Genomic DNA, 26,720 nt, shown 5'->3' on the forward strand with positions numbered 1-26,720 from the left:
AGTAAGGCTTAAATGTTGTATTTTTTGAAGACCCACTGTGGGCCTGTTGATTTCTCATCAGTGAACACACTCCTGCCATAAAGACAATGTTAAATCCTGATTCAAGCCATTCAAGTCAAACCAGAACAAAGGTTTAGGTTGGGATCATTGAAGATTTTCAAAGTGACAAAGGTTCTGTTTCGAGATTAAGAGCTGTTACTGTCTATTCTAGATCAAGTACTTCCTTTAATAAATCCTCTTTAGTTCATCACTGAAGCTAAAAACTAAACATTAGCAGAAGAGGAACCGACCCTAAAGCACACACAAAATGTCGTTTTCCAGGCTGATAGACTTTCTAATAGATGGGTAAGGAAGTAAAAATATACTAAATAGCATTCAGTTGAATCACTGTGTAGTTTTCACACGGCTTCACTGTTAGCCTCACCAGCGTGACTGACTTGACGCATACTAAATCAGCATCCTTTGCAATTTTTATTAATGTAATAATGGTTTAAAATGTGAATTCAAATTAAAAAACACTTTATTGATCCTAAAGGGAAATTAAATGTTGTTGTAACTCATTCATTCAAATTCTTCAGACTTATTAAGGATGGTGATGGTTGTTGGCTGGAAAGATCTCCAGTAGCAGTATGTATTACAGTGAATCAGAAGAAGTCTCTGACTGAAGATACTCTGTTTTTGTAAGACAGTCTAATGAAGAGGATGGTCAGGTCTGTCTATAATTTTCTTGATTTTATGAAGAATCCTTCTTTGCATTGTCATCAGAAATAGAACCAGAACCAGAACCGATCCAGAACCAGATTCTGAACCAGCCTTCTTTATCAGGTTGTTTTCAGATCCCTGGTTCTGATGCTGCTGGCCCAACAGGTAACAATGTCAGAGATAGAAGAGAAGAAACATTTTAACGGTTAGTTAAGATTCTTGAAGAATCTTAGCTATGTCCCTTTGCTTTGTCCCATTCTGCTGGTCCCTTTTATCATGAAAACAATAAATCTGAATTATTTTCATAGTAAGAAATCTATCACCATAAACGACAAACAATCCAATAAATGCCCACTCTAAAGGTAGAATATATTTTTAACAAAGCCACAATGGCTTAGACAGCTCTTTAAATGCAATCATAACTTGATTTTTGTTTTTTTGTTTTTGGTCATTTCTGATTTTAGAATGGTCAGATAACTTGCTTGTGGAGTTAACTGTCAGGTTTGAATGTGACTCTCTCTCTACAGTCCATCCACAGCAGTGATTAAGATGGTAAAACCAGCTGGGCGTCTTGGAGCCGCCGTCCAGGAGGAGCGGACGGATCTGATCTCCGGTAATCCCGGATCATCCGGGCCCCGATTTAGGAAAAGCGTCGGCTGCGTCTTTCTGCGCTGTCCGCCCTGCTTTGTTTCCGGGACGCATTAATGCCAGCCATGCATAGGAACAATGGAGGCCCACAGACATAAACCGCACAGAAGCTCTGCAAACAAAAACCCACAGCCACGGAGCAGGAGCTCTGATGCCAAGGTCACATGAACATGAGGACAGACACACACACACTTCGGATCGGTGTGATGATGATTCCAAGCTTGTTGGGAATCTCTCAGCAGGAAAAGCCTTCTGAAATGATCCATTTCTAATCCAAAAAGCTCTGAAGGCTGTATTTATGCAATGTTAGGAAGCTGCATGTACTTTTTCCCCACTCTGTCAGCACTCTGGCTTGACAGAGAGCTGGAAGTGAAAGGACAGGGCAATATTACTGACTGTTTGTTTGGCACATTTGGCCCTGTCTATCCGTCAGCCGGGCTCAGCATCAGGACGGCTAAATGAGATGCTCTGATGGCTCCTCTGTCACATCAGCAGCGCAGCAGGAAGACTGACTGATGGGCTGGACAGCACAGATTTATGGGCTGGTAAACAGTGAGCTGTAAGCCACAGGAACAGGAGGACCTGCCTGTTCTGTGTGTGTGCATGCATGTGTGCGTGAGTTAGTGTGTGTGTGCGCATGCATTAAGGCAACAGGAGGAAGAGAGACGCGAGTCTGTGTGGAGGGCTGGATATCGTGGAAGGCAGGAAGAAAGAGCTGCCTTCAGCCGTTCCTGTTTATCTGACGATGCAGATTGTAGCTCAGAGATTGTAGCTCAGAGATTCATCGCCGTTTGGAGTGTGCAGGAGCTCCGCCACGTTGTCTCCTAGAAACAAACGCAGATGCAACACTTCTCTGTTGAACTGGTTTGAGGTGGTGGCTGGTCATCTGGCAGGCAGCTGAGAGGCCATGAAGACCGTCACATTTGATTGTCATTGACCCAACATACAATTGATAAGGTCTGGAACTGTCCTACCAGAAAACAAAACATGGAAAATAAAAATGAAAACTGATGCACATACTTTATTCTTTGTCTAAACAATTGCAACAAAAAAACAGCTCACCAGGGATGCACCAATATGAAGGTTTGGGCCAATATCTGATATTGATACTGTAGTTATGAAAAATAACCACTATTTATCAATATTGGAGATCACTAAATATCCAATCTTATAAGTAACATATTATAAATAGTTTAATTTAATGTCTGATTGGAGGCTGGTCAAATTGTATGAACAGCTTGACAAACTTTTATTTGGTAACAGTTGTTTAAACAAAGAATAAAGAAAGTATATAAATTTTCATTTTTATTTTCAATATTTTGACTTCTTATAAACTATCTGGCATGACATTTCCAATTATATATGTGTGTGTGTGTGTGTGTGGGTGTGTGTGTGTGTGTGTGTGTGTGTGTGTGTGTGTGCGTGTGTGTGTGTGTGTGTGTGTGTGTGTGTGTGTGTGTGTGTGTGTGTGTGTGTGTGTGTGTGTGTGTGAGGGATTTGCCCCCTCCCTAACAAATGCTGTTTTTTGTACTTCCTATATTCTAATTTATCTGGTAAATGTATTGCTTTTGTTTGGAGGAAGTAACTTGCGTTATTTAATATTTTGTTTTAATCATTTTCTCTTTTCTTTGAGGTCAGCTGGTCATGTGTTGCCATGGAAGCGCCCATGAGCAGTGCTGACAAGAACCTGGTGTTTTCAATCAGCCTCACTGGGGAAAATCCATTGTTTGAGAGGGACGGGAGATGGCTCTGGATTTTGTTTGGGCCCAGATTGTTTTTGTTTTGAAGTTGTTAGTTGTAATTATGTAAATACTTTTTCTAGGAATATAGTTTAGACCAAAGAGCTTCCCACTCCAGTCAGTCATTCACTCATTCACACGTTTACCAGGATATGTCACCAAAAGATGAGAGCAAGTATAACTGGTGAGGTCTTACAAGACATCCAGCTCAGCAGCTGGCTCATCTGTCGGTGAGCTGGAAAAGGCCAGAACCTCAGGGAGCAGAGCAGGAACTGAGCCGGACAGTTCCTCCGCAAGTTAATTCTGCAGACCACAAATCTCTGCGCCTGACTGAGTCATGTTTGACTCAGTGAATTAAAAATCCTTTCATCCCCATCCAGTTCTCTCAGCATGAGCCCGAGAACTGACCTTATGACCTCCCAAAAATGTCATTTCCTCCAACTGAAAACGAACAAGTGAAACACAACATTAGGGTTCTAGTTAAAAAGTCAAGATTTCACCATGGCAACGCCCATAAACTCAGTTAGCAATATAAACTTATTGCAAACTTTATTTTGAAGTTTACTTTCCGTCAACAAACAAAACTTTTTATTTAGTTTAGTTACTGGTGCTGCATGTAATATTAATTTTAAACACACTTTCACATGTGTGTTTTGTAGAATTATATTGACGCAACAAGCGGCCATCTTGAAACACGGAGTCAGCCTTACAAAGCTGTAACTAGCCCTGTAATAATAATCAATAAATCAATGAATCACATATTAACAGTAAAACAAGCTCAATAATTTCCACTTGCAAAGTTTAGTGTTTTTCTCTTTCTTGTTGTTTTTATTTATTTATTACCAAAAATTGGTAGACAGACAGACAGACAGACAGACAGACAGACAGACAGACAGACAGACAGACAGACAGACAGACAGACAGACAGACAGACAGACAGACAGACAGACAGACAGACAGACAGACAGACAGACAGACAGACAGACAGACAGACAGATAGATAGATAGATAGATAGATAGATAGATAGATAGATAGATAGATAGATAGATAGATAGATAGATAGATAGATAGATAGATAGATAGATAGATAGATAGATAGATAGATAGATAGATAGATAGATAGATAGATAGACACAGAATATGCTCATTATTTTAACATGAGGTCTCGCTTTACAGTTTTCAAAGTCTTGAACAGTGAGGGAAAAAGAATAAGTGGAACAGTTTCTCTCTTTTCTGTTAAAATAAAAACCCAGAGTTGATTTATTCTAAAAGGCCAATTAGAGTGTATGGTTCCAGTTCTGAACGATGTAAACTGATCTGCCTTTGGAGCAAGCGCAGCTCGAGAAAGCTACAAGTGAACATGATTCGAGTATCTGGACAAACAAGCACTATTTACCAGAGTGTAATGGCCTCTAAACTAGGCCATGTGACGTTGTGTACATTAATGAGATGCTTCCTTCATTTTCTCTCTCTCTCTCTCTCTCTCTCTCTCTCTCTCTCTCTCTCTATAGTGTGTATGTGCTTGTTTGGATGCATAAAATCTCAGAAACTGAGCAACGCCACAGGGGCCCCTGCAGCTGTAGACAGTGGCTCTTCTGTGTTCAAAGGGTGGACAGAAAATTCTCTATCTACCCCACCGTAACTAAATAGCCCCATCTTTCCTTTTACCTCACTTATTTATTCTCTTCCAAGTTAGCATAATTGACCATTTCTTACCTATTTTTTAGCTGTTTCACTCTGACCACCTCTGTGTCTTCGTCCTCTTTAGTTGAAAAGCTGCAGTTTTGCTTTTGTAATTATTTTTGCTTCAGTAGCGTACTACCAAGCAGCTGCAAAAGAGAATTAAATCCTCCAGAAGAGCCTGCCAGCACCGCTGTATTGACCCACTGAGGCAGAATAAATCCAGCAGCCTCCAGTCTTGCCTTTCAACAGGCCCCCATCCCTGAAACCAAGGCCAGAACAACGCCAGAGCAATGAACCTGAACGGCCTTCCTCTGGGATGTTTAGCTTCTCTCCCTCTCTTGATCATCTACCCTGTCTTCATAAAGAATGACTTGAGCTGCTTAATTAACGAGAAAAAAAAACCCTGCACCCCGCTCACAGTTTCTGCTGCGACCCCACTTCCCTCCTCTTCCTCTTCATCCTCCTCTTCCTTTTCCACCATGCTCATTTCACATAGGAGCCATTTTTTGTTTTCCATGATAATAAGAGAGCTTCTCATTGCTACAAACAAGCATATCTGAAACGCTAACATTATTAAAACCATTTGTCAAAGTTAGTTACAGTGAGAGGGACCCGTCACTCAGAAATGATTCATGGCAGAGTCAAGTTTTATTCATTTATATCTATTTGTATTGATTTAAAAACTCATATTTTTATGACTTCACATCAATTATTATCTACATAACTTAACCAATTCTAAAATGTATAGTATGTAATTACTTAATACTATGTACTAACACAGTTAGAACAATTGAAGTTGTAAAACAAACAAGATTCTTTCATTTTGAATTCATGTGATCCAGGTCCATGTGATTTTAAGCAATCTGGTACAACTAATGTTGTATTACTTCTGAATGCCATAATTGTGCAATTTATGTCACTCTAATATCATTTATATCGTTTATTTAATAGATTTGTGTGAAAATTATCTAAAAAAAAAAACAGTAAATGGGAATTTGTCAGGTAATAAAGTTACATAAATCTTAAGTTAAGGTTAAATATCCCTGTCAGTGTACCTGCCTAATCATTAAAACTCCAATGCCAGGTCTTAACAACCACACACACAAAAAAAAACTGAGCTGCAGACATCCGCATGCATCCACAAGTGTCCATCGGAACTACCTCAGTGACAGACTCTGCCAATGACTGGACATTGATATTCAAGCCCGTGGCGAGGTCAACACTCACACCCTCACTTTGTGCCCACACACTGGCTGAATCCATTTAGCCATCTCCAGCAGAGACACTCGGCACTGCAAAACACCCAGGCTGCCCTCTGGCAATTTCTGTCGCCAACAACGCTTTGACAACACAGATCTCCTGTTGCACCAGCAAAAGTTAGAGGTCAGCCATGAGTCAAGACACCAGAGGTGCTGTCAGCTCCACAGAACCAGAACTTTTAACTGGGTGTTGGATTTAGCGCTGGAGAAGCATGCCGGAGCTTTTTTTTATTTATTTATTTACCCAGAAGGGATAAAACAATGAATGAAAAATAGTGCAGTAAATATGCCAGGAGGAAACAGGAGGCTGTTTTACATCTGTAGTGCAGATCAGGTCATAGCAGGTCAACAATCAATTCACCACAGCATTGAGCGAGAAAGAAAAGGAAAATACTAACATAAATTTGCACCGACTTCACGGTCAAACAACTGATTCCCCATCCAGGTTGAAATGAAGTGCTATGTTCTCTCACTGCAGCTACAGTCGCTACCCTTCACTGATAACACATGCTAACTGAATGTTGTATGTCTAAAAAGTAGAGTGAACCTTGACTATTCACATACAGCTGAAATCCACCAAAACTTGATACTCCCTCTAAAAACTTTTATATCTGCCTAAATATATGCAAACAGAGTGGGTCTGTAGGCAGTTAGTAGACCAACCTCATACCAGGATGAGGTAGGCAAAGAAGAACGGACCACAAAGAAGGAATTGCACCTTCAAAAACAAAACAAAATCAGCGTTTTCAGCTCAGGCTCAAACATCTGTCAAAAAAAAAAAAACACTAAAAATATTACAGTAAACTTGTATAGCAGTGAAGTGTATAAAAGAAACAGGGCAAAGGTAAAAAGTTTATGTACATGAACAAAGAGTATGTGCACCAAGTGTTGGCTGAAATTCGAGTGTTTGACAGACGTCACCAGGTCAAACAAGATTTGTGTGCAGTGTCACCATAGAGAAGGAAGTTGGAAGTCAAAATCAAGTAAGCCAATTGTCAAAAAGGGAATACAAAGGGAGATTTTCCACTGGACCACCTCTAACCGATCCGCCTTGACCAGATGAAGATCCATCAGCTGGAGGTAGGCACCAGCACCCCTCACAACCGCACGAGGGATAAGTGGGCATGATTGACAGACAGACGGACGGACGGATTTCTGAAATATAACTTTAGTAAGTAGGTTTCAAACACCAACAAAAAAGTAGTCACTGTACCCAGTGTTTGTAGTTTGGTTTACCTCAGTTTTCTTAATGTTTAGTAAGAACATTGGTTATGTAAGGTAAGGTAATTTTATTTATATATCACATTTTACATGAATGTGCTATATATTCATATACAGCAAACTAAAGGAAAGCACAAAGGAAGGAAAAAGAAAACAAAAAAAGTTTAACCCCATGTTTAAGGATAAGTAGTCCATGATTTATAAACTAGTAGGGGTGTGTCTGGATTCTTGTTCTGATAATGTTGATCTCAGGTAATGAGTAGTTTCTCCAGATAAACTAATAAGAGTTTCTCTGGATTCTAAGTCTGTTCTAATTCCTGTTCTGGGTTGAGTGAAGGATGTAAACTAAATGTTCCTGTTCTGGGTTGCTAAGCAGAATAAGAATAGATCCTCTGGATGTTTTGTTCTAACTAATAGGTTTGATTCCTGTTCTGGGTTGAGTGAATACATAAACTCGATGGTCTTATTGTCAGTATAAGTGCTCCATAATTTATAAGCTAGACGCTAGTTTATTCATTAGAACAGTCACATCCTCAACAAAGGTCAGAGCTGCTGTCTGGTGTGTGTGTGTGCTCTGCCAACTGAGCCACCAACCACTCCAAGGTTTTCTTTTTTTATTGTTAGCTGACCAATTTAAGTCTCAAGAGCTAATTTCTTGTTTAACATTCAGCACCAATGAAAAATGCACTGATTAATTGTACAAGTGAGCAACATTTACCTGACCTTGTCCTGTGATCCCTGTTTACTGGTTTTAACTTTAACACAGTGGAGACAATAACCCCGTAACTGTCAGTCCCAGAATGCTTGAATGTTCCAGAATGGGTCCTCATGACAGTTAAGGGCGTTTAAAAACCATCCAACTAAATATTAACCACAGACAGGAAAGGTACTGCACTCCTCTTTCCTTAAACCCAATCCCCATTTCTCAGAATTATTCAATACCACTCTCTGACATCTGACACGATTCTTAATCTGTGACTCCTGTTAGCTGCAGCTACCTCCTTTCACACACATTTACACACAAAACTGTTGCTGTCCGCTGAAATGAAGATGTGACTGACTAAATTACCATAGAGCACACAGCAGAGTGTCTCCTAGAAACCTCTTTATCCTCTTTCCCCTCCCCCATCCCCTCTGTGACTGATGGGTTTAATTAACAACTGGTCCTCTGTCCCGGCCAAAAAACTGGGTAACTGAGTTGACAAGTGGTTTAGGGGGTGTGAGGGTGGAGGGAGATGAAGTGGAGACATGAAAATAATCCATAGCCCCACTTTTGTGTGCATGTAATTAGAGATATGTGGGATTTGTGCCAGAAAGGTCGCCGGTGTGACGGCACTGTTTTCAACAAGTAATTTATGCCGGAATAACAATGACAAACATGTCACACTTTGTTCAGAATGCATACTGGTGCCAAGTGTATCGAGAGCCACTGTGGCCCCAACCTGCATCTACAGTTAATCACAAAATGACTCACACCTCTCCCAGAATGAGCAATATTTCAATTTGAACCACAGATTTCCTCTGTTTGGACGTAATGTAAAAAGTTTTTAAACAGCTCAACCAGAGTCCGGATCTTTGGAGAGACGATGGCACAGAGGCCTTTTGAGAAATAGTTAAAATAGTTAAAGACATGGAAGACACTGGTCAGGATTTGATTACTGCAAAGCAAATGTTATGTTTTTCCACTCATTAGAGACAACGGTGATAATTTTAACATGTTGTTTTCTTAAAAAAAGATGCTAACATTATTATGCTAAAGAAAATTAGCTAAAACTGCAGCAGATGTTTCAGGAGTCAGTCCACCAAAAGGTTTAATCATTTGTTTGAGCGTCACCTAATGTACATTTCAGTGTGTTTTTTTTTTTTTTTTACCTTAAAAAATCACAATGCTGTGAGAATAATCAAACTATTCTTGTATTTTCAGTTGATTTTCTTTATAAAACAGGTTGATCTTTCACTCCCCCTGAACTAAAATCAGGACATGCTTCTCAAATTGTCAGGATTTCAGAGGTTGAAATGTTTTTGATGAGGATGTTAGTAACTATGTCAGAAGGAGTGTGAACACTTCAGTAATCGAAACTCAATTTAAGGAAGACAAATTCTGTTCTTGCCTCCTATTGAGAGATTGCATTATTTCGTCAAGGTGACCAAACACAGGCATGGTGGTGGAACTGGCAGCAGGATGCTCTCACACAGAAAACCCTCCAAGGATAAGCAGGTATAGACTGGTACAGAATACTAACCTGACCACCAGAAGCAACATTTCTCACACACTGTGAATACCAGCCTGAGTTCAGTTATCTGCCAGAAGCAAAATATTTTCTTTAGTTTCATCATATATTAACTCCATTTCCGTGCTTCCTCAGGAAGCACGGAAATGGAAAAAAAAAAAAAGAATTAATGGTATGCTTTCTGTTTTATCATCACTTTTCATGTGTTTAGGTAATTTCACCAACAAAAGAAGCATGTAAAATGCTTCCCTTATTTATAATAAAAACAAAAGAGTAGATCTGGTTCTAATCTCTCGGGTCATCTTCTCTCCGGTGGCGTCTGGGCCGGCGTCATCATCCATGTTATTATTATGTGTGTGTCTGCTGACCCGGGCCATTGTGACATCTGCTCACACTCTATTGACGCCGAGATTAGGGGTGTAGGCCACGACAGCAAAGGGAAACACATGTTCAGACCAGAGAATTACTGTCACCCAAAGGTGGCTGCTTAGATTAGACCAACAGACTGCGATAGATGCAACGTCAACAGTCAGGACTATGTCTGCCACCTGATTTCCAAACTGTGTCCACCAAATGAATAGCAGTGCTGGCAATAACCTCCCACCCACTCATCCTGCTCTCCACATATTCATCTGTTTATCTCTCCAGAGTCAACATCTTAGTTCTCACTGTCAGAGCTTTGAATGTTCCACACCACAGAACTGTTACTGGACGCCCATAAGGTCATGTGACCATGAGCTTCTAGTTGGGCGGCTGAAAGCAAAATAAGATAGACTTCAGCAGAAAGCCTAAATGTCCTGATTGTTGTTATTGGTCAGAGAGATAGAATACATTTGTTAAACTACTATAAATCAATTAATACTGTGAAACAACATGTTATGTTACCTCAATAGAATAAAAAACATGCTACAGCGCCTTCTGTCCCATTTAGGACCAGGTCACTTCCTTCATGTGACGGAATTACCAAACGGTGCAAACACCAAACATGCTGAAACCCGCCACGCTCACTTCACAGCCCTCGGAAGGCAAACGGAGCAGATGTCAGCCTTGGTGCTCCTGCCTGTTTCTACAGTTAAATTAACACCGTTGCAGAAAGAAGATGGAACGTGTTTAAAAAGTGCACACTGAGTTGTTAAAAGAGAAAGAAGTAGGACAGATGGGTTGGGAGGCAAAAGGGTGAAGATAAGGATGCTATAAGCTATTTGAGGTTCAATTCTCAGAAGGTACACCTACACTGGAAGAGTTTACTGCATTCATTTCAGTTTGAAGTTTGTTTATTCGGGAAAAGATGGTTTATTTTAACACTTTTTTCCCCTAAAACTGCCTCAACTTCCTGCAGTCACACCACACTCCTCGGTAGAAAGGTGTCAGGATGTTTGGTAATGGTGAAAGAGCCAGTTTGGCCTGAAAGACTAATTATTTTTGAACTGTTAGACGAGCCTGCTGCAGCTAACCAGGGTGCAAAGAAATTACACAATTTTGCTAAAGTCATTTTAAACTGTGCTGGTAGTCACACAATGGAACTGTTATTCTTGTTTCGGTTTTAGTGTGTGAACAAACTGAACCTCAGTATTTACACTCTGCCAGGTACTGGATCAACTGAGACCAGCCTTTTTCTTCGGCTCCTCTGCCAGGTCGTCGTAGAAGACAAAGAGATTTCTTCACTAAACTATTGTCAGTTCAGGGAGAACGACTGAAAGATAGAATATGTTATCAAGGTCAGAGTTCAACACTGACAGGTCTGGATCTTCACTTGGTTACTGCTTGGAAATGGAACATAAGTATTTGCAGAAGTACTGATATCTTTGAAACATTGTGAAATTGTGTCCTGTTACAACCACAAATATCAGGCTCGTTTGATATACTAGACACCAAGCAGAGCTTTATCATAAGGTGGAATGAAAATGGTGCACGCTTTTAAACGTTTCTTCTCTGAACTGTGCGAATTTTAGTCTTTTCACCAAAATTTTAAATTAAAAAAATTGTAGCACTTTAACAGCACCTGAGTATTGTCTGAGCTACATTTTAACGTTTATTTCCATTTAAACAAAACAAGAATTTTTTCCCAAAAATGTTCACAACTTTTTCGGTCCGTCTTTGTTTTTGCATTTGAGACTGAATGTGGAAAAACTCGAGGAGTATGACAACTTTAGCAGGACGCGATTATCTCTTGTGATGTCCTACACAAAATACATCCAAAAACCATGAGAGCTTCTCTTCTTCAACTGTATAGAAAATCTGACCTCAGGATGCACACACTGGCACCTCACCAAACTAGACCTTCAGACGCCTCAGCAAAGCCTTTTCTGAGGTGAATTATTTCTTGACTGAACTGCTGTCAATCAGAATCATCAGCTGAAAGCGAGCAGACGCACATTTCCATTCTGCTGATTAAACTATGAAGATCTCAGACACCAATCAATCCATATGATGAGGCAGAGAGTCGGGTGATAAACAAAGACACACCTGACCTGCCTCCACCCTGCCTTGGGTGGGGTTTTCCATGCCATCCATTTTTAGAGGTAAATCACTCTGGTGTGTGTCATCCATCCTAATGCTGCTGCTCCGTTTAGGAGAAAGGTAAAACACGGCTCTCGCCTTGTGATATAAGTCAATTTGTTGACTATGGGGATTTCTTTGTTTCAACTGGAAGCTTCTCATCAAAGAGGTCAAAGGTCACATGTGGGGTAAGGTTCAAATCTAGGACCCCTCTTAGTCATTATTTATATGCTCCCACTAACTCAGGGTATAACAGGAAATAATATTAACTACCATAACTATGCGGATGATACTCAGCTCTACATTATGATGTCACCAGGTGACTCTGAATCCATCCAATCACTGAAGAGATGCTTAGAACAGATACATGTGTGGCTGTCCCAAAACTTTCTCCAGCTGAACAGAAACAAAACTGAAGTTATTACTTTTGGACCTAAAGAAGAACAATCGAGAGTCAATGCACAGCTTCAGTTATTACAACTAAAAACTAGAGATCAGGCCCGAAACCTGGGAGTAGTGATGGACACTGACCTGAACATTCAGAGCCACATAAAGACAGTTACAAAGTCGGCCTTCTATAGCCTGAGGAACATCTCCAGGATTAGAGGATTAATGTCTTGGCCAAATCTAGAGAAACTCATCCATGCGTTTATCTTTAGTCACATTGATTATTGTAACAGCGTCTTCACAGGACTGTCCAACAAATCAATCCTCCAGCTGCAGGAGGATCTACACTGCTAAATGTAGAGACCCCCATTACTCCCTCCACTCTAGCAGACCACCTGTTTGTGGCACCACCTGTTCTGTGTATTCTAAGATTTATCCGACTTTCACTCAGTGTGTGGGACTGCATGTTGAAGCTCACTCACGTGACTTCATTCCAAAATTAGAGTGTTTCCACACCTGACAGTCTGGTAGACTCGGTTGGATTTGAAACATTTATTCCATTTCCAGCTGCTGTTGTTTTCTTTCAGTCTGTTCTGTGTCAAACCAACGAAACCCTTTGAAAAACCTGTTCCCTCTCCTCACCTGTGGTGGCGCTGCACCAAGAACCGCGACAGAAAACCACACAAAAACCTCTGAAGACACCGACTTCCTTCATGCAACACCGAAAACAGTGGATTGTCATCAGAATTTTGCGGTTTTAGGATTTTGCACCAAACTCTCCATCTTATCTAGCTAAATCTGCTTTGCTAAACAGAATGGATAGAATTGTTAGCGTTAAACTTTTTATATCAAAGCAAGACCTAAAGAAACTCCTCTTAGTTTACAATTCTAGAACAAACTTAGAAAGTACCATCTAGTTTTATCAGAAAAAGAATCCAGAGAAAGCCCTACAGACTACTAATTCTTAAACATGGGGAATTAATTTGAGGTTTTATTCTCTTTTTTGTTTTCTTTTGCTCTTTCCTTTGTTTTGTTTTTCTTGTTTTTTTTTTTTGTTTTGTTTTTCTTGAATTGCCTTGAATTGATTTGTTGCTGAAAATGTGCTATATAAATAAAATTACCTTACCCTATCTTAGCATCTCGAAACACCAACCTGACAGAGGCATGCATGTGACTGGGGCTAAAGGTGGGCCTTCTCAATTCCACCACATTTTGTGTTGGTAAACCGGAAACCTACCAATAAAACAGCCTGAAGTGTGACATTACTTTAACAAGGTGTGGGGAAAACTTTGTATCCAGGCTTGACTATTGTCAGAAATCAGCCTGAGGTTTGGCAGAGAAACAAAGCTCTTTCCATACCTATTCTGTTCATGCTCATTATCTTCATCAAGTGTCTGCGTGTGATGACAGAGCTGACCTCCACGAAGGGAGGTAAATCCACGCCAAGCTGTGTCAAAGTCCTTTTTCCCGCAGCCCTAATCATTTGAAAGGTTGCTTGTTACATTAACTCTTCCCAGTAGAGCTCGGTCGGTCATGTGCAACAGGGAGTGCTTTAGATTGGTCTGTTCAGCAGCTGCTTCTGCTTATCATGGAACTGACATCCGTGTGGCAGAATATTTATAGCCCACGTCACAAAGGAAGAAGGAAAGAAAGAAAGAAAAAAGACAACAACAACAAAAAAACAAAAAAAAACAGCTGACACTTTCACTTGTCAGCCATGTCACTGGGGGCACTTCCCTTCAAAACCACAGAAGATAACGTTTGGAGGAATTCAGGAATTGTCACAATGTGTCGCAGCGATTTAATGTCAAAGCAGCCACAGGCGAACAAGGAGAGGACTAGAAGTGGTGTCTGAAGAAGGCTCTGTGGATGCCAGGTACTGTCATAGCCCCAAATCCCCCGTTCTGAACATTGAGCGTCTGTCAGAGTACGACTGACACACACACACACACACACACACGCAGGCGTCTGGATCAGCTGACAATGCGGCACCGAGGCAACAAAAGCTCTTGAATAGTCACACATTCTGGACACATTTGGACATCTTTAGTGGTTACAAAGTGAGCAGGAACATGTTGGAGACTGAAATAGTGCCACCTATCTCTTTTATTGGGCAATGCTGGTTTTTGACTACAGACAGCAAGTGAACAAATTGTCTATGGCTGAAGCGAAAAGGTACTATACCCAGAGGAATAAGCACTATTTAAATCAGTTGTTTACTTTCTTTGTCGACCATAAATATCAATTCTTCATAATGGCAAAAAAGAAAATCTTGATTTTTTTTTTTCTGCAGCAGCAGAAATCATTTTCAGCACATTTTTCTATTAGATAAAGTCATAATTTTTTTAAGTTTCTTGTTTCCTTCAAATATTTTAGTAGCGTTTTACTAAAGGTTATTAGTTCAGCTCATCTGATTTTTGTTTGTAACTGGAAACATGGACTAAGCAAAAAAAAAAAAAACAAGTAATCACTGATTGAGCTTCTTCAGTATCCTCACCTCCATCCTGCTTCAAGAAGAGCAAAACAAAGAATCCAAATCATTCAGAGGAAGAAATGTCAGGACATCTTTTCCAGAAAATATGCAATAATAATAATAATAATAATAATAATAATAATAATAATAATAATAATAATAAAATCACTGACAGAGGGAAAACTCTACCAATGCTTCCTGACAGGCAACATTCCACTTTTATGTTACAGATTCCTCTCAGATCTAAAAGTGAGGAAGTTTCTCATGTCTCACGAGGATGATGATGTTTATTGATGGCACCAATGACAGATCTAAGGCAGTCCAGTGATCTGCAAACAGCTCATGTGCAATCAGCGGACTGAAGTTCAAGATCCCCAAAACGCCTTTTGAGGAGGACGCATCGCCGCGACGCCTAACGCGCGACCAGGTAAAAAAAAAAGTGACTTTCTAGCCTCGGTGCAAACTTTCAGACTCCCAGCGGAATCTCTCCGCCATGTCTGCTTTACCTGTTGGTCGCTCCAGGTTGTCTGCGCAGATCCGGGCGGCCAGCATCAGTAGCAGCGCTGCTGAATACATGTCGGCGGGTCGCGAAAGTAGTAAAGGTCCAGTCCGGCTCGCAACAACAGGCAAAATCCTAGAGAGAGAAGCGATGCCGCAGCTCGAGCGGCGGAGCGGCGGCTGGAGAGAAGTTGAGGGGTGAGCTCCATTCAGGGGGCGGCCGCCTGCTGCCTCCACAGCCCGCTCTGGGTGCTCTTCATCCGCAGCTGAGGGATTCAAAAAAAAAAAAAAAAAAAAAGTCCCCCCAACCCTCCTACTACTTTTTTTTTTTTTTTGACTGTCAGGCGAGGAGTTGAGACGCAGAAATGTGAGCCAGCAGCGCCTCCATGTGGCGAGACTGCGCACCTGCTGGAACCACAAGTTTACATACACCGAACAAAAAAAGACATCATTTATATTAAAAAAAACATCATTATTTTATCACCGTCTGAAGTGAAATTAGACCAAAATGCTCACGTTTTTAGAATGACCTGAATCATGTCTATTAGCTGACAGCCACAATGATGAGAGAAATAATGTGGCGGAGACGTTTATTAACGTCTTCAAGATCATAAGTTTACATACAGAATGAGTACTGTCTCTTTAAACAATGGGAGCGAGAGCAAATTATGACGTGATGACTTGTAAACCTTTGACAATTTAACTCAGGCGTTTTTAATTTTATTAAGCAGGCGCTAAAACATTGAATTTACATACTTTTACATGTGTAAATAAACATGTTACCTCCACAGGTAACACTTAACTTTGTGTTAAGTTGACTTTAACTAGACGGATTCGCTCAGAGTTTCCCGTCTGACTTCAGAGGGTGTTCCAGTTTATTTTTCACACTGGAAAGTCGGATATTCCAAGTTCCAAGTACAACTGGAACAACTGAGGCAATAGAGATGTAACACAGAACTGGTTCTGAGGCCTTGCTGGTCACAAGGTCTTCTGCTTCACTGGAGGTTCCACTGATGGATTGCACATTCGGATTCTTCCTCCTGTAGAAGCGCAGAATATTATATAAATGCAAAACCTTTTCCTTCAATGATATTACAAGGTGTCTGTGTTGGAAAAGGTTCTCAGATGTGTAAATCAGAAAATACTGCTTCAGTGTGGATGAATACCAGCTGAGAGAGAAATAGCAGATAGTGTTCCACAAAAAAAAAAATGAACTAATTCGCATTTTTAAAAAAATGCCAATTATTGACTACTATTCAGAATCTATTTTAAAGCCTGCTGTCGGCCTCCATTTTGTACCGATGTGGGGCATCCTGACACCACCAAGCAGCCGGTACTGGAATGTAGGCCTGCACAGAACGCAACAAAACAAGGAGGAAGCTACAAAAATGAAAGAGGGAGAGATTCAACTGGCTCCCTCTGGTAGTTTTTTTTTGTTTTCAGTCATCAAAATCATGGAAATCGAATCTAAGAGAAGACAGTAGTTGTTCAAAATCATTTAAAATCATTTATTGATCTACAGCATTTCATAATTTCATCTTGTAACATCGTGGAAAATCTCGATCAAAGGAAATGTCTATATGAATCACATAACTCTAAATTCATATCAGTACATCTGACTAACTAGAAGGGATTACTTTAATTGCTGATTTTAACAAGCAGATGCTTCATCATCTCTATCTGCCAAGCAGAATCCAGTGGAAAAGATTCCAACATGGAATAATCAGAAATTACTCTGATCAATCACAATTTTCTCCAGAAACTACAAGAAAGTAACTGTTGTTTTTTGTTGTTGTTTTTTTCACATTAAAATAATTAAGAAAAGAAAAAAAGGAAATATATGTCTTACCATACAGTAGTCAGATAGTGGTAAGATTATATACTTTTTCTGTTAACAATTCAGCTACATTCTTCTGCAATCACAATCATAGTATTATAAGTGTTTGCATAATTAATAAAATATATATCTATGATTACTTCATAAATGCATGACAACCATTGCAGATAGAAAAAAAAGTACATTACCATGAAAAAAATCAGGAAATTTTACATTAATCTCATAAATTGTCTAGAAAAAAGTAAACTTCTAAGTTTCAAGTCAAAAATTTATTTTTTTAATAAAGTGTTTTTTCTATAGATTTACTGAAATAAATATCAAAACTTCAGTTTTTTCAAGTGATTTTTTTTTCTTTTAGAGCTGAGACATTTCCTAGTCTTTTCTAGAAAATTTTAGATTTTGGCTGAAATGTATTCCTCCTTTTTTCTATCTACAATGGCCTTAATACGCCACTGTGTAAATGACTTTATTGTATTTCATTTTTGAAGAAGAATCCTCATCAGAGAGCGGCACAGTGTGGCACATGACTCTCTCCAAGAGCCTTTTTGCAGTACGTCAAACTGCAAAACATTCCCGTTCTGCAGGAAAAGAGGAAGAATTCAACACTCAATGTTGACTCAACAAAATATTCAGGAACTCTACCTGGCTCTGCAGTACTGCAGGGATCATCAGCCACGCTGAGTTTTCTGCATAAACACAGATCTAAACAGAAGAGACAGATCCAATAACGACGCTAGCGATGAATGTGTAAAAAGCTAATGCTAGGAGTCAGTGGGTATCTGACTATTTGCAGATGATGGGATTATTTGGATCAGGGGGAGAAATAGAAATTCCTAAAGGAATTACACAAGGTAGAATCTTATGTACTGCACTGGGGATTTGGATTTTCAACATCCAAAGAAAAAGTTGTGTGTTAAAACTTGAAATCAAATCTCAATATGTATCTCAAATTGAATGAGAGTTTCATTTTAGCCTGTAGTTATAGACTAAAACTGTCAAATCTGATCTCAAAAGATCACAATGAACATCTGCCTCTACAGATTGTTCTTTGCATCACACTGTGCAGCATGTGGTGAACACATGGTACACTCTGGTGGCGAAACACACAAACAACACTTTCAGTTTGTTTCTTTTAATCTGATATTAAAACACATTACAAATTCAGTATTTAAATGCTCTCATTTGTTAAATTAAATTATTGAACAGGTTTTTGTTGGTGCAAGCTGTAGCAAAGAACTTAAATTAATTCATCCACATCAAACAGGCCAAACCTCTACAGCTTGAAAACTAATAAATATATCAGTAATTTACAGGCAAATCAGACATCAGGCATGTTCGCTCCTTTCAGTTCAGATCCTAACTATCGGCCCTCGAGCTCCGACAGTTCACAAGGAGCTCTGAGAGGAACGGAAGATCGGGAGCAGGTGAGGAAACCACCGCAGGCCCGGTGAGGAGATCGACCTGTGGAGACAAAAACACTTGGGACGCCCCAACAAACGGGGCCACATTCTGAAGAAATGTCTACATCGTTCAAAAGTCCTTAAAGACATCACACAGTGCAAAAAAAAGAGAAAACAACTGAACCTAGCTGAAAACCCCACATGAAACAAGGCAGTTCACCAACACTGTTCTTGGTAAAAAGTCCTATGGAGAGCAGAGGGAGGCACCCAGCTGGGCTAACATGTAGAGCAGTGGTGCACAAAGCTGGCAATGGAGGGCCGGCATCCTGCATGTTTTAGTTCTCTCCGTGGTGGTAGTAACAACCTTCTGAGCAACAGTTTTCTTCTTAATTGATTCATCATTTAATGCTCATTAGATGGCATCTAAACCAGGGAGAGAACTAAGACATCAGGATGCTGGCCCTCCAGGACCCACCTTGGACACCTAGAGTCACCTCCAATCTTTTGCTTGTTCACAAGTCTGATTCAGTACAACTTGGTTCTCATCTTAATGTTTGACATTTTTAATCAGAAAGAAAGAATTGCTTGGTTCCATCAGAAGTAGCACAGTAGTTATTGGATGGTTGCTGAAGCTAATAAATCAGACAGTCATCCAACAGTCAGTGAGTGAAGATCAGGGGTCTCCGAGTACTGTTACAACTCGATGGAGTTTGAAAAGCGTCACATTTTGAGCTCTAATTTGGATCCTTGTGCGGCTGCCCAGATTCTATTCAGTAGCCTGATGTTGAAGCCCATATGTGGTTTATCTAAATAAGATAGAGCTCTTTATTTGCAATAAACCAATAAGGATTTCTTTTTTTACTTTGCTGTTCTAAACAGTAAAACTGATCACAAACATTTACCAACAAAGTCAAATCAGAACAACAGATTTCCATAGGATTCTGTTGTATCACTGTTGTTGAAGGCAAAGACCCAAGTTGCATTGAACCAGACTCATATTTTAGATGAACAAACCCAAACACTGAGCTCCTTTTAGCTGTGAAATTAAAGTCAGTTGCAGAGTGTTTTAAACACACAGCAGTGAGGGTGACCAGAGAGTCTGTCCTGGCCTTATTTGGCCTTGTTTTCATCCTGAGTATTTTCCTCTATCACCACGATCTGCACCCCTGATAGCTGTCCACTGGCATCCAGCTGCAACCCCTGAACATCCTCAGTCTGTGTCTCCTGCAACTGGCACTGCGTGTCCTCTGCGTCTGCCGCCATTGTTACCTCGATCCCACTCTGGACCACCATGGCGGTGGTGTCCCTGCCCGGCTCCTCTGCCAGCTGCAGCTCCATCATCCCCACCGTTTGCTCTACAGGGGTGGGGTTGATCTCAATAACTGTATGCTCCTGGCCGGTTTCCATGTCCCCTTGCATCACCTCCTGGTGGACCAGCATGGTGCCGTCCACCACTTGACCTTCGATGGGGACCATCTCTGCACTGCCGGCGTGCTGGCTCAGATGCACCAGCTCCACAGGGCTCATCACTGTACCAAGCTGGCTGGAGTCTTGAACCGCAGTGGTGCCTACCAGTGTGAGGCCCGATGAAGGGTGCAAAGTGATGGCATCTCCCTTTCCATCTCCGGCCACCATGTAGCGAGTGAAGAGCTGGGAGCCAGCAGGGAGCAGGGTGACCGTGTTGGAGGTCTGGGCTATGGAGGCGATGGGCAGCCCTGCCACGGTGAACGGCTGCCCTACAGAGGACAGGGAGATGGGGGAGAGTACAGTGAACTGCTGGGGCTGCAAGGTGGCCTGCTGGCTGATGGGGGACGTCAGGAGGGTGGTGGTGGAGGCCGGCCTGTGGAGGCGGGGACGCTTGGTTGGACGCTTAGCGGTGGCTTTGCTTTTGGCTGCCTGAGGGGAGGAGAGCAGCGCTCGCACCTGCTGCTGCTTTTTTTGTTCTTCCAACTGAACTTCCAGGTCTGCAGAAACACAAGATCAGCTTTGTAAGCTTACCGTCTTTTATTAGGACACGTCCGACATTGGACAAATGTCAATAACATATTCGGGAATATGCTAAAAGCCATCCATACATAACATTCATTTGGTGTCAATGTGAAGCACTAAACACCATTTGTCATAATCTCCCAAATACATTTTATCTGTTGAATGAAGGCGACTGACATCTAAAACAAATATCTGAAGTAGCACTGAGACAGCTCGGGGGGAATTATGTCTTCACTACTTCCTTGATGTAATGAACATTAGTCTTTGTCAGTTTTCTGGCTGTACTCACTGGTGAGGGTGCTGAGGATCTGCTCCTGGCTGGGGTCCGTCTGCTGTTTTCTCCTTTCCAGAATCTTCTTGACCAAGTCCAGCAGGCCGAAGACTTGGGCAAGGTTACTGAGTACAGCCACCTCTACCAGACAGGAATCTGGGATCAGTGTGGCAACCAATCAAAGGGTCACTTGGTCAGTCAGAAAGGAGGAACAACTTAAGCTGCTGTAACCAGTAAATCAATTATTTGCTCATTACTGCCATAAAAACCACATTTGGAACCATTATAAAATGTTTTCCAACAGCAGCAGAGTTTGTTCTTTCTTTCAGATAATTTCAAACACTTCAGAGCAGAGCAGCCCCTGCAGGCTGTCCGGCTTTAGTAAATCAGAGCCCGGCTTCCTCACGCTGACGGCCTGCTTTCCTACCTGTGTCCTGTAAGGCATTTTGCTCTCTGCGCTGCAGCACACCGTCCAGCATCTGGATCAGCTCTGTGTTGATGTTGGTCACCACTTCCCCCAGCAGACCCACGTCAGCAATGCCCTTCCAGAAATTCAGCGTGTCCTCTGTGGACAAGCAGGAAAGCCTCAGTCAGAAAAGTGCCTATTGATTCAGATTGAAACATTGCTGACACTGAACTGAACTCCGTTCCAGCAGAGATCAGTTCATGGCGGATCACTGTGACCTGAGATCTCACTGGATCCCTTCTTATCTCCAGATTCCACAGAGTTGGAGCACCAATCCAACTTCCTGCCCATTATCTCGGCTCGATCGTCAGTCACCGTCCCGCCGTTGCCCAGGATCGTCTGAACTGCGGGTCACACAGAACAGCACACACTGGACGCATCACAGGCAGGCCGGCAGCAATTATTAATGGAAGAAAACATCTAGCCGTTCTTGTTTTGTTGGAACATCAGAGGGTAATTATGTCATTTGGACTGGGGTGAAGGTTCCTCTTCCAGTAGGACAACCACACTACCAAACAGCCACAGTGGTTTACATTAAAGCTGCAACTTTAATGTAACTTTTATAAAAAAAAAAATATATATATATATATATATATGTATTTTTCCTCATTTGTTGAAACTGTCACCATGTCGTCACAGTATGGTACGAGACAGATAATCTGTGAAAATCTCTCAGTGCTCCATATCGCTTCCTCTCTACTAGCACAGTCATGTTGTGAGTGCTATGGCTAGTTAGCATGGCCAGCAATGACGGTAAATAAATGGTTTACCTGTAACTCTAAGTTGTTTCTCTGCCGTTAGCACGAGTAAATGAAGTTGATTGACAGTGATTAGACCCTCCTCTGATTGGTTGTTTTTGGTTGGGAGCAGTGACATGAAGCAATAAACACCACATCACTTCTAGAGCAACAATTAACTTTTAAACTGAAGCAAACTTTATGGATAACTGTCAAATATGCGAATAAACTACAGCAGTCTGTTAAATCTGAGCCGTCTCACCCTGAGACGATGTGGGCGTAGTAAGGCCGGTGCTGTCCGGAGGGAAGCGAGTGTTGTTGATTAATAGGTCAAACTTGGTACTGCGGCATGTGTTGGTACACAGGGTGCTGTGTTGATAGAAGTCCAGCTGACCTGAATCCATCATTTTCCTGCAAGGTACAAACAGGGAACACTTAAAGAACAAGGAAACAGTCTCTCCTCTGAGCTTGTCATCTTCAACGCACAAGTCGTATGTGAGCTTGCTCTAAATGCGACAACAGAAAGAGGCAAACAATAAGGTACCCATGCAGCATTGTATTATCCGTTTACTGACCCCATGCCCTCACCTTAGCATGACTCCCCCCATCCTGATGGCTCTCTTCCAGTCCTTCAGAGTGGCCTTTCCAGACAAGTGCACAAACTGCTTTGGACTGATCAACTGGTCTTCATACTGCAGAAAACAGCATTACAACAGTTAGCACGCTATAGACTATGAGCTAATTTAAGTTATAAATCTGCAAAACAGGTTCTGTTATGCAATCAGTTAATGTTAGTCAACAGACTTGTGATAGCCACATGCTTAAGTTACCATTTTAGCATTTTAGCTAATGCTAGCATTTTAATTTATTTTTGTTTATATGTTGTTTGCATACTAGATAGAGCAAGTTAATATAAGTTAAAAGGATAGTAAGCAGCATTTAAGCTAACAGAATTTTAGCTAGTTTAGCTTAAAAAGTGAAGTATGCATACTGAACAGAATACGTTGATGAGATCCAACAGGACAGTATTTGCTAAAGCATGCATAGCCCACATGCTAACTTTAAAATTTTATCTCATTTTGGTGTCTGTAGAATTTTACAGCACTAGGCTTCAATATACCTTTACACATTTCACGTTGATTCCAGGGCACACAAATTTTTTCACCAGCAACACAGCTTTACAGTCCCCACAGGTTATAGGACAGCCAATTTCAACATCATCCCCCTCTGTCTGCTCTGTAGGAAAGAAACAAACTTTTAGAGACAAAAACATCAGTGCCATTTTTCCTGGATATTAATTATTTTGACAACCTCTCACCTGATTGAGCTTCTACAGCCATAACAGCTGCATCGGTTTCAGCTGACTCATCGCTACAAAAGAAAACAATTCACATATCTTCACTTAGGAACACAGTATCATAACCCACTTGTGCAGGTTGACAGCTTTAAGGCAGTCTATAGTTCAAAATGGGAAGGTAGATTTCGTAAGAATCCTGGTTATAGTACATACCCAGTGCTGATAGGCTGGAGCTGCAGGATGACCTGAGTCTTATTGGGGTCATCTGAATCACCTTCATCCTCGTTCTTCACCATCACCATGTCCCCCACAGACACCGTCACCTCATTTGTGTTTGCCATTGCTCTCACAACAGAACACTAAAGTGGGTGGCAGCATTTGTGCAACATCTGTAATGGAGGTACAGCATACAGTATTCATCCATGTTGAAATCCAGACTTTGGTCTTCAAGATGCTGGTTGTTCTCTGCTGTTGTCCACTCAGATTACATTACAAAGACAAGAACTCTGTGATACTGAGGTGGTTTCTGCAGGTAATAAAATGCAAAGCTACCAATTTAACCAAGCTTGAAGTTTTTTGCAAAAAAATTGAATCCGGTTTACTCAAATGTGCAAATTTATGAAACATTCTAACTCAAAGGTCTGCTGCTGCTTCCTCGACAAAGAGCTTTTTTAAAAAACAAAACAACATTACTTTGGGTTGGTCCTAAAAATGCTAATAAATACTGTGAAGTTTATGGTTGTAAGATGATAAAACTTTGAAAGGTTCAAGAAATATGAATATTACCGTATGCATGTATCTAAAATCTTCAAGTTCGATCAATAATTATCAAGAATGGTTAGCTTTTGAATGTTTATATTTGTTAAATATGGTGAAATTAACAGTAGTTCAAATTCGTATAAATGGATTGCTCCTAGGAATAATTCAACAACCTTGAATATCAAGTTGAGCCAATCAACATCCTAGTTAGCAAGGTCAAGTCTACTAGCTTTGTCAGCATCTTAAGTGTTCATGGTTTTCTGGGCTTTTTAAAGTTTTATTTGAAACCCTCTTTTTCCAGAAATAAAGGACAAAAATTCCAACAATTATTAGAACGTTTCATGTTCTAACTCATTTGTGTGTTTCCCCCTAATCTACACAGGCTAGTTTTAGGAATTTGGAGGCTGTTGGATCATTGTTCAATCCAACAGCCTCGCAGCATGATACTGCCACTCCCATGCAAGACAGCTGGTAGTGTTCTGAGGTTTGAAAGCTTCACGTTGACTCCTCCTATTTACTTTCACAAAGTCTGTGCCGCCTTTCCCTAAAACCGTCCTTTAGAAGATATTAGTTGTGTCGTTTGAGTAAATGGGTGAAGACTGTTTAATACTAAAAGCGTATTATTTCCTGAGTATAGCTTCATATTGTCCATGTAGTAGCTAAATAGCATCGTGTCCTTTGTCCTGCATTTGCCTTGAAAACTTTGATATGTCAGTTTGAACGCGGGTGGGTAGTGGGTTCTCCACGCGCAGCGGGGGGTGGGGGTTATAAAACCGCAGTTTAGCTCTAAATGAGGGGAAATGTAACAATTGTCGTTCAATCGCTCAGGCCACACGACACCTAAAGCTATCCGTTCTAGTTAAATATTAAGACTTGTATCTCCAGAAGTTGTCGGGCTGTCATCACCTCAAAAGAAAACCCAAATATGAGTCGTTTAGAACCACCGAGCAACACAGTCTCGGTTTGGTGGTAGCCATTACAGCTAATGCAGCAGCGTCGTTTCATATGTAGGAAGCTGGACAATACTACAGAACTCCACCGTCCGAGACGGGTAAACCTTTGCATTTAAAGTGTGACGGCTACGTGCCGCTTGTCTATGAACCGTACGTCCCCTCGTAACTCTGCATTTTAACTCTCCGCTCCCCCTCAAAATGACGTCTCCCTGTGCGGCGGCACGTACAGCAAACAACGGCACGGCGACGGCGGCGTTGCCCCTCCATTCTGCGCGAGGCTGGCTGACTGAACCCCTTCCGCGAGTTAAGCTAACCTCTGCGGCTAAAATCACCGTTTGTGTCGCTAGAACAATGTTACTCTGCAGTGATATATATTAAAATTCACATTGTGGAAAAAGGCCCGTCCTTACCGTTTTATGAAGACAAACACATCCCTAGATTGTGGGGAGCTTCGGCGCATGCGTACTTAACTGTTGTAGCCTTACTTCCTGCTAAACAGCGCTCGCCCTGTTTTAAGCTTACTTACGAGGCAAAAATGTCAGAAATTCACTTGATTAGACGGGACTAAACGACTCCCACAATATAACAAATTCATGCAATTGGACAGATTGTTAGATGTGGTGATCTGTTACGTTTTATACCCTTATTTACGGGGTTGTGTCACAGTCACACTACAGGTTCCGATCAAATCACTGGTTTCATACGCAACAGAAATAAACCTAAGTGTGTTATTACTGACGTCGTATGAAGTGAACCGTAGACCAGCATGAGCTGTTTCTTCACATATAATGCGGAGGCGCCGGAACGAACGGTTACCAGCAGCCTCAAATTTTAAAAATTTTGCTTCCGAAATCTCTTGATAGCGATTCCGCAAAGAGGATGAGACTCCCTCACCCTCCCTGTGTCAATCACGACAGAAGCCCTTTTTAAAAACTGAAATAGCGTTGACCACGTCTATATGATTACTGGGACTATCTGTTTCACTTAGAGTTTCAGAGTTACTGCTGACGTGAAACTATCTAGTCATGGAAATTAGTGGTGCCTCACAACGCTAATGAAATTACTAGTTGTCTGGTTTAATATTATGAAAAATGTTGATAGTATATCTATATTTTTTTATTTCTATAGCAAAGTAAACCACCCGAAAAGCATGATGGGTGAAGAAAGGGCGTGACACTTTTCACTCTTGATATGCTATTGGTTGTGTTCGGTCGACGCAACGTATAGATGAATTTATTTAAAAAATCTGTTAAAAAGTGACTATAGTCATGAAAGGGAATTTTCACAATTGTAGAAGCTGTTATGCTTTCACTCGTGTTAGTGGTTAAGAAATACAATAACTAAACAGGATCAAAAATGCTAACGTCTTAAAAGCCTTCAAATTTAACTTATTTTATTAGTTTACTTCGATTATGATAGGTGTGACCAGGTTTAAATATGAAAATAAATGTTCACTAAAATGCACTACACTGAGACTATTCCTCACTCACCCTCCACAGGAATAAACACAAAAATGTTTTCATAATAGTAGGAAGGAATACCATATTTGTGATCTGTGATTTAAGAAGTGATTCATAATCACTAATAAGCACAAATGGCCTCTATTTTTTTAATCCAATTCAGCACCAATTCTCAGACATTATACCATTCTAGTTTATAAAACAGCATGT

The 26,720-nt window shown here is 40.9% G+C and overlaps 2 protein-coding genes and 1 non-coding gene across 7 annotated transcripts in view; all 3 read right to left on the reverse strand.

Moving 5' to 3' along the window:
• ptprua (protein tyrosine phosphatase receptor type Ua) overlaps window positions 1-15,585 on the reverse strand; it is a 161,247-nt gene extending 145,662 nt beyond the window's left edge. For all 4 annotated transcript variants that reach the window (XM_055055840.1, XM_055055839.1, XM_055055838.1 and 1 more), the window contains exon 1: window positions 15,350-15,585. In XM_055055840.1, the coding sequence (XP_054911815.1) occupies window positions 15,350-15,419 (70 nt within the window). In that variant the 5' untranslated portion in view covers window positions 15,420-15,585. The remainder of the gene's footprint in view (window positions 1-15,349) is intronic.
• Window positions 15,586-18,294: 2,709 nt separating this feature from the next.
• Window positions 18,295-25,521, reverse strand: gmeb1 (glucocorticoid modulatory element binding protein 1). Of its 2 annotated transcripts, none has more exons than XM_055056019.1 (10): window positions 25,461-25,521; window positions 23,552-23,727; window positions 23,360-23,412; window positions 23,162-23,277; window positions 22,630-22,733; window positions 22,304-22,452; window positions 21,523-21,648; window positions 21,266-21,403; window positions 20,857-20,979; window positions 18,295-20,542 (listed from the first exon to the last, which is right to left on the reverse strand). In XM_055056019.1, exons 2-10 carry the CDS (start codon window positions 23,677-23,679, stop codon window positions 19,689-19,691), a joined length of 1,791 nt encoding a protein of 596 aa, XP_054911994.1. In that variant the 5' UTR covers window positions 23,680-23,727; window positions 25,461-25,521; the 3' UTR covers window positions 18,295-19,688. The 2 variants fall into 2 exon arrangements, with proteins under 2 accessions (XP_054911994.1, XP_054911993.1); XM_055056018.1 differs by having other exon boundaries at window positions 20,857-20,994.
• Window positions 25,522-25,842: 321 nt separating this feature from the next.
• LOC129376415 (U11 spliceosomal RNA) lies at window positions 25,843-25,978 on the reverse strand. Its single transcript, XR_008607767.1, has one exon. It is a non-coding gene; the product is annotated as a U11 spliceosomal RNA (small nuclear RNA).
• Between the last annotated feature and the right edge of the window lie 742 nt (window positions 25,979-26,720).

Source organism: Poeciliopsis prolifica, unplaced genomic scaffold (genome assembly GCF_027474105.1).
Source record: "Poeciliopsis prolifica strain line A6 unplaced genomic scaffold, Auburn_PproV2 SCAFFOLD043, whole genome shotgun sequence".
Classification (NCBI taxonomy): Eukaryota; Metazoa; Chordata; class Actinopteri; order Cyprinodontiformes; family Poeciliidae; genus Poeciliopsis; species Poeciliopsis prolifica.

Bases quoted from the DNA above. Each gene is read 5' to 3' on its own strand.
- gmeb1 (XM_055056018.1), bottom strand. From the start codon at position 23,679: ATGGCAAACACAAATGAGGTGACGGTGTCTGTGGGGGACATGGTGATG. The intron at 23,278-23,359 runs GTGAGAGGTTGT...TCTTTCCTACAG, and splicing joins GGCTGTAGAAGCTCAATCAG to AGCAGACAGAGGGGGATGAT. The intron at 22,453-22,629 runs GTGAGGGCATGG...TGTACCTTGCAG, and splicing joins ATGGGGGGAGTCATGCTAAG to GAAAATGATGGATTCAGGTC.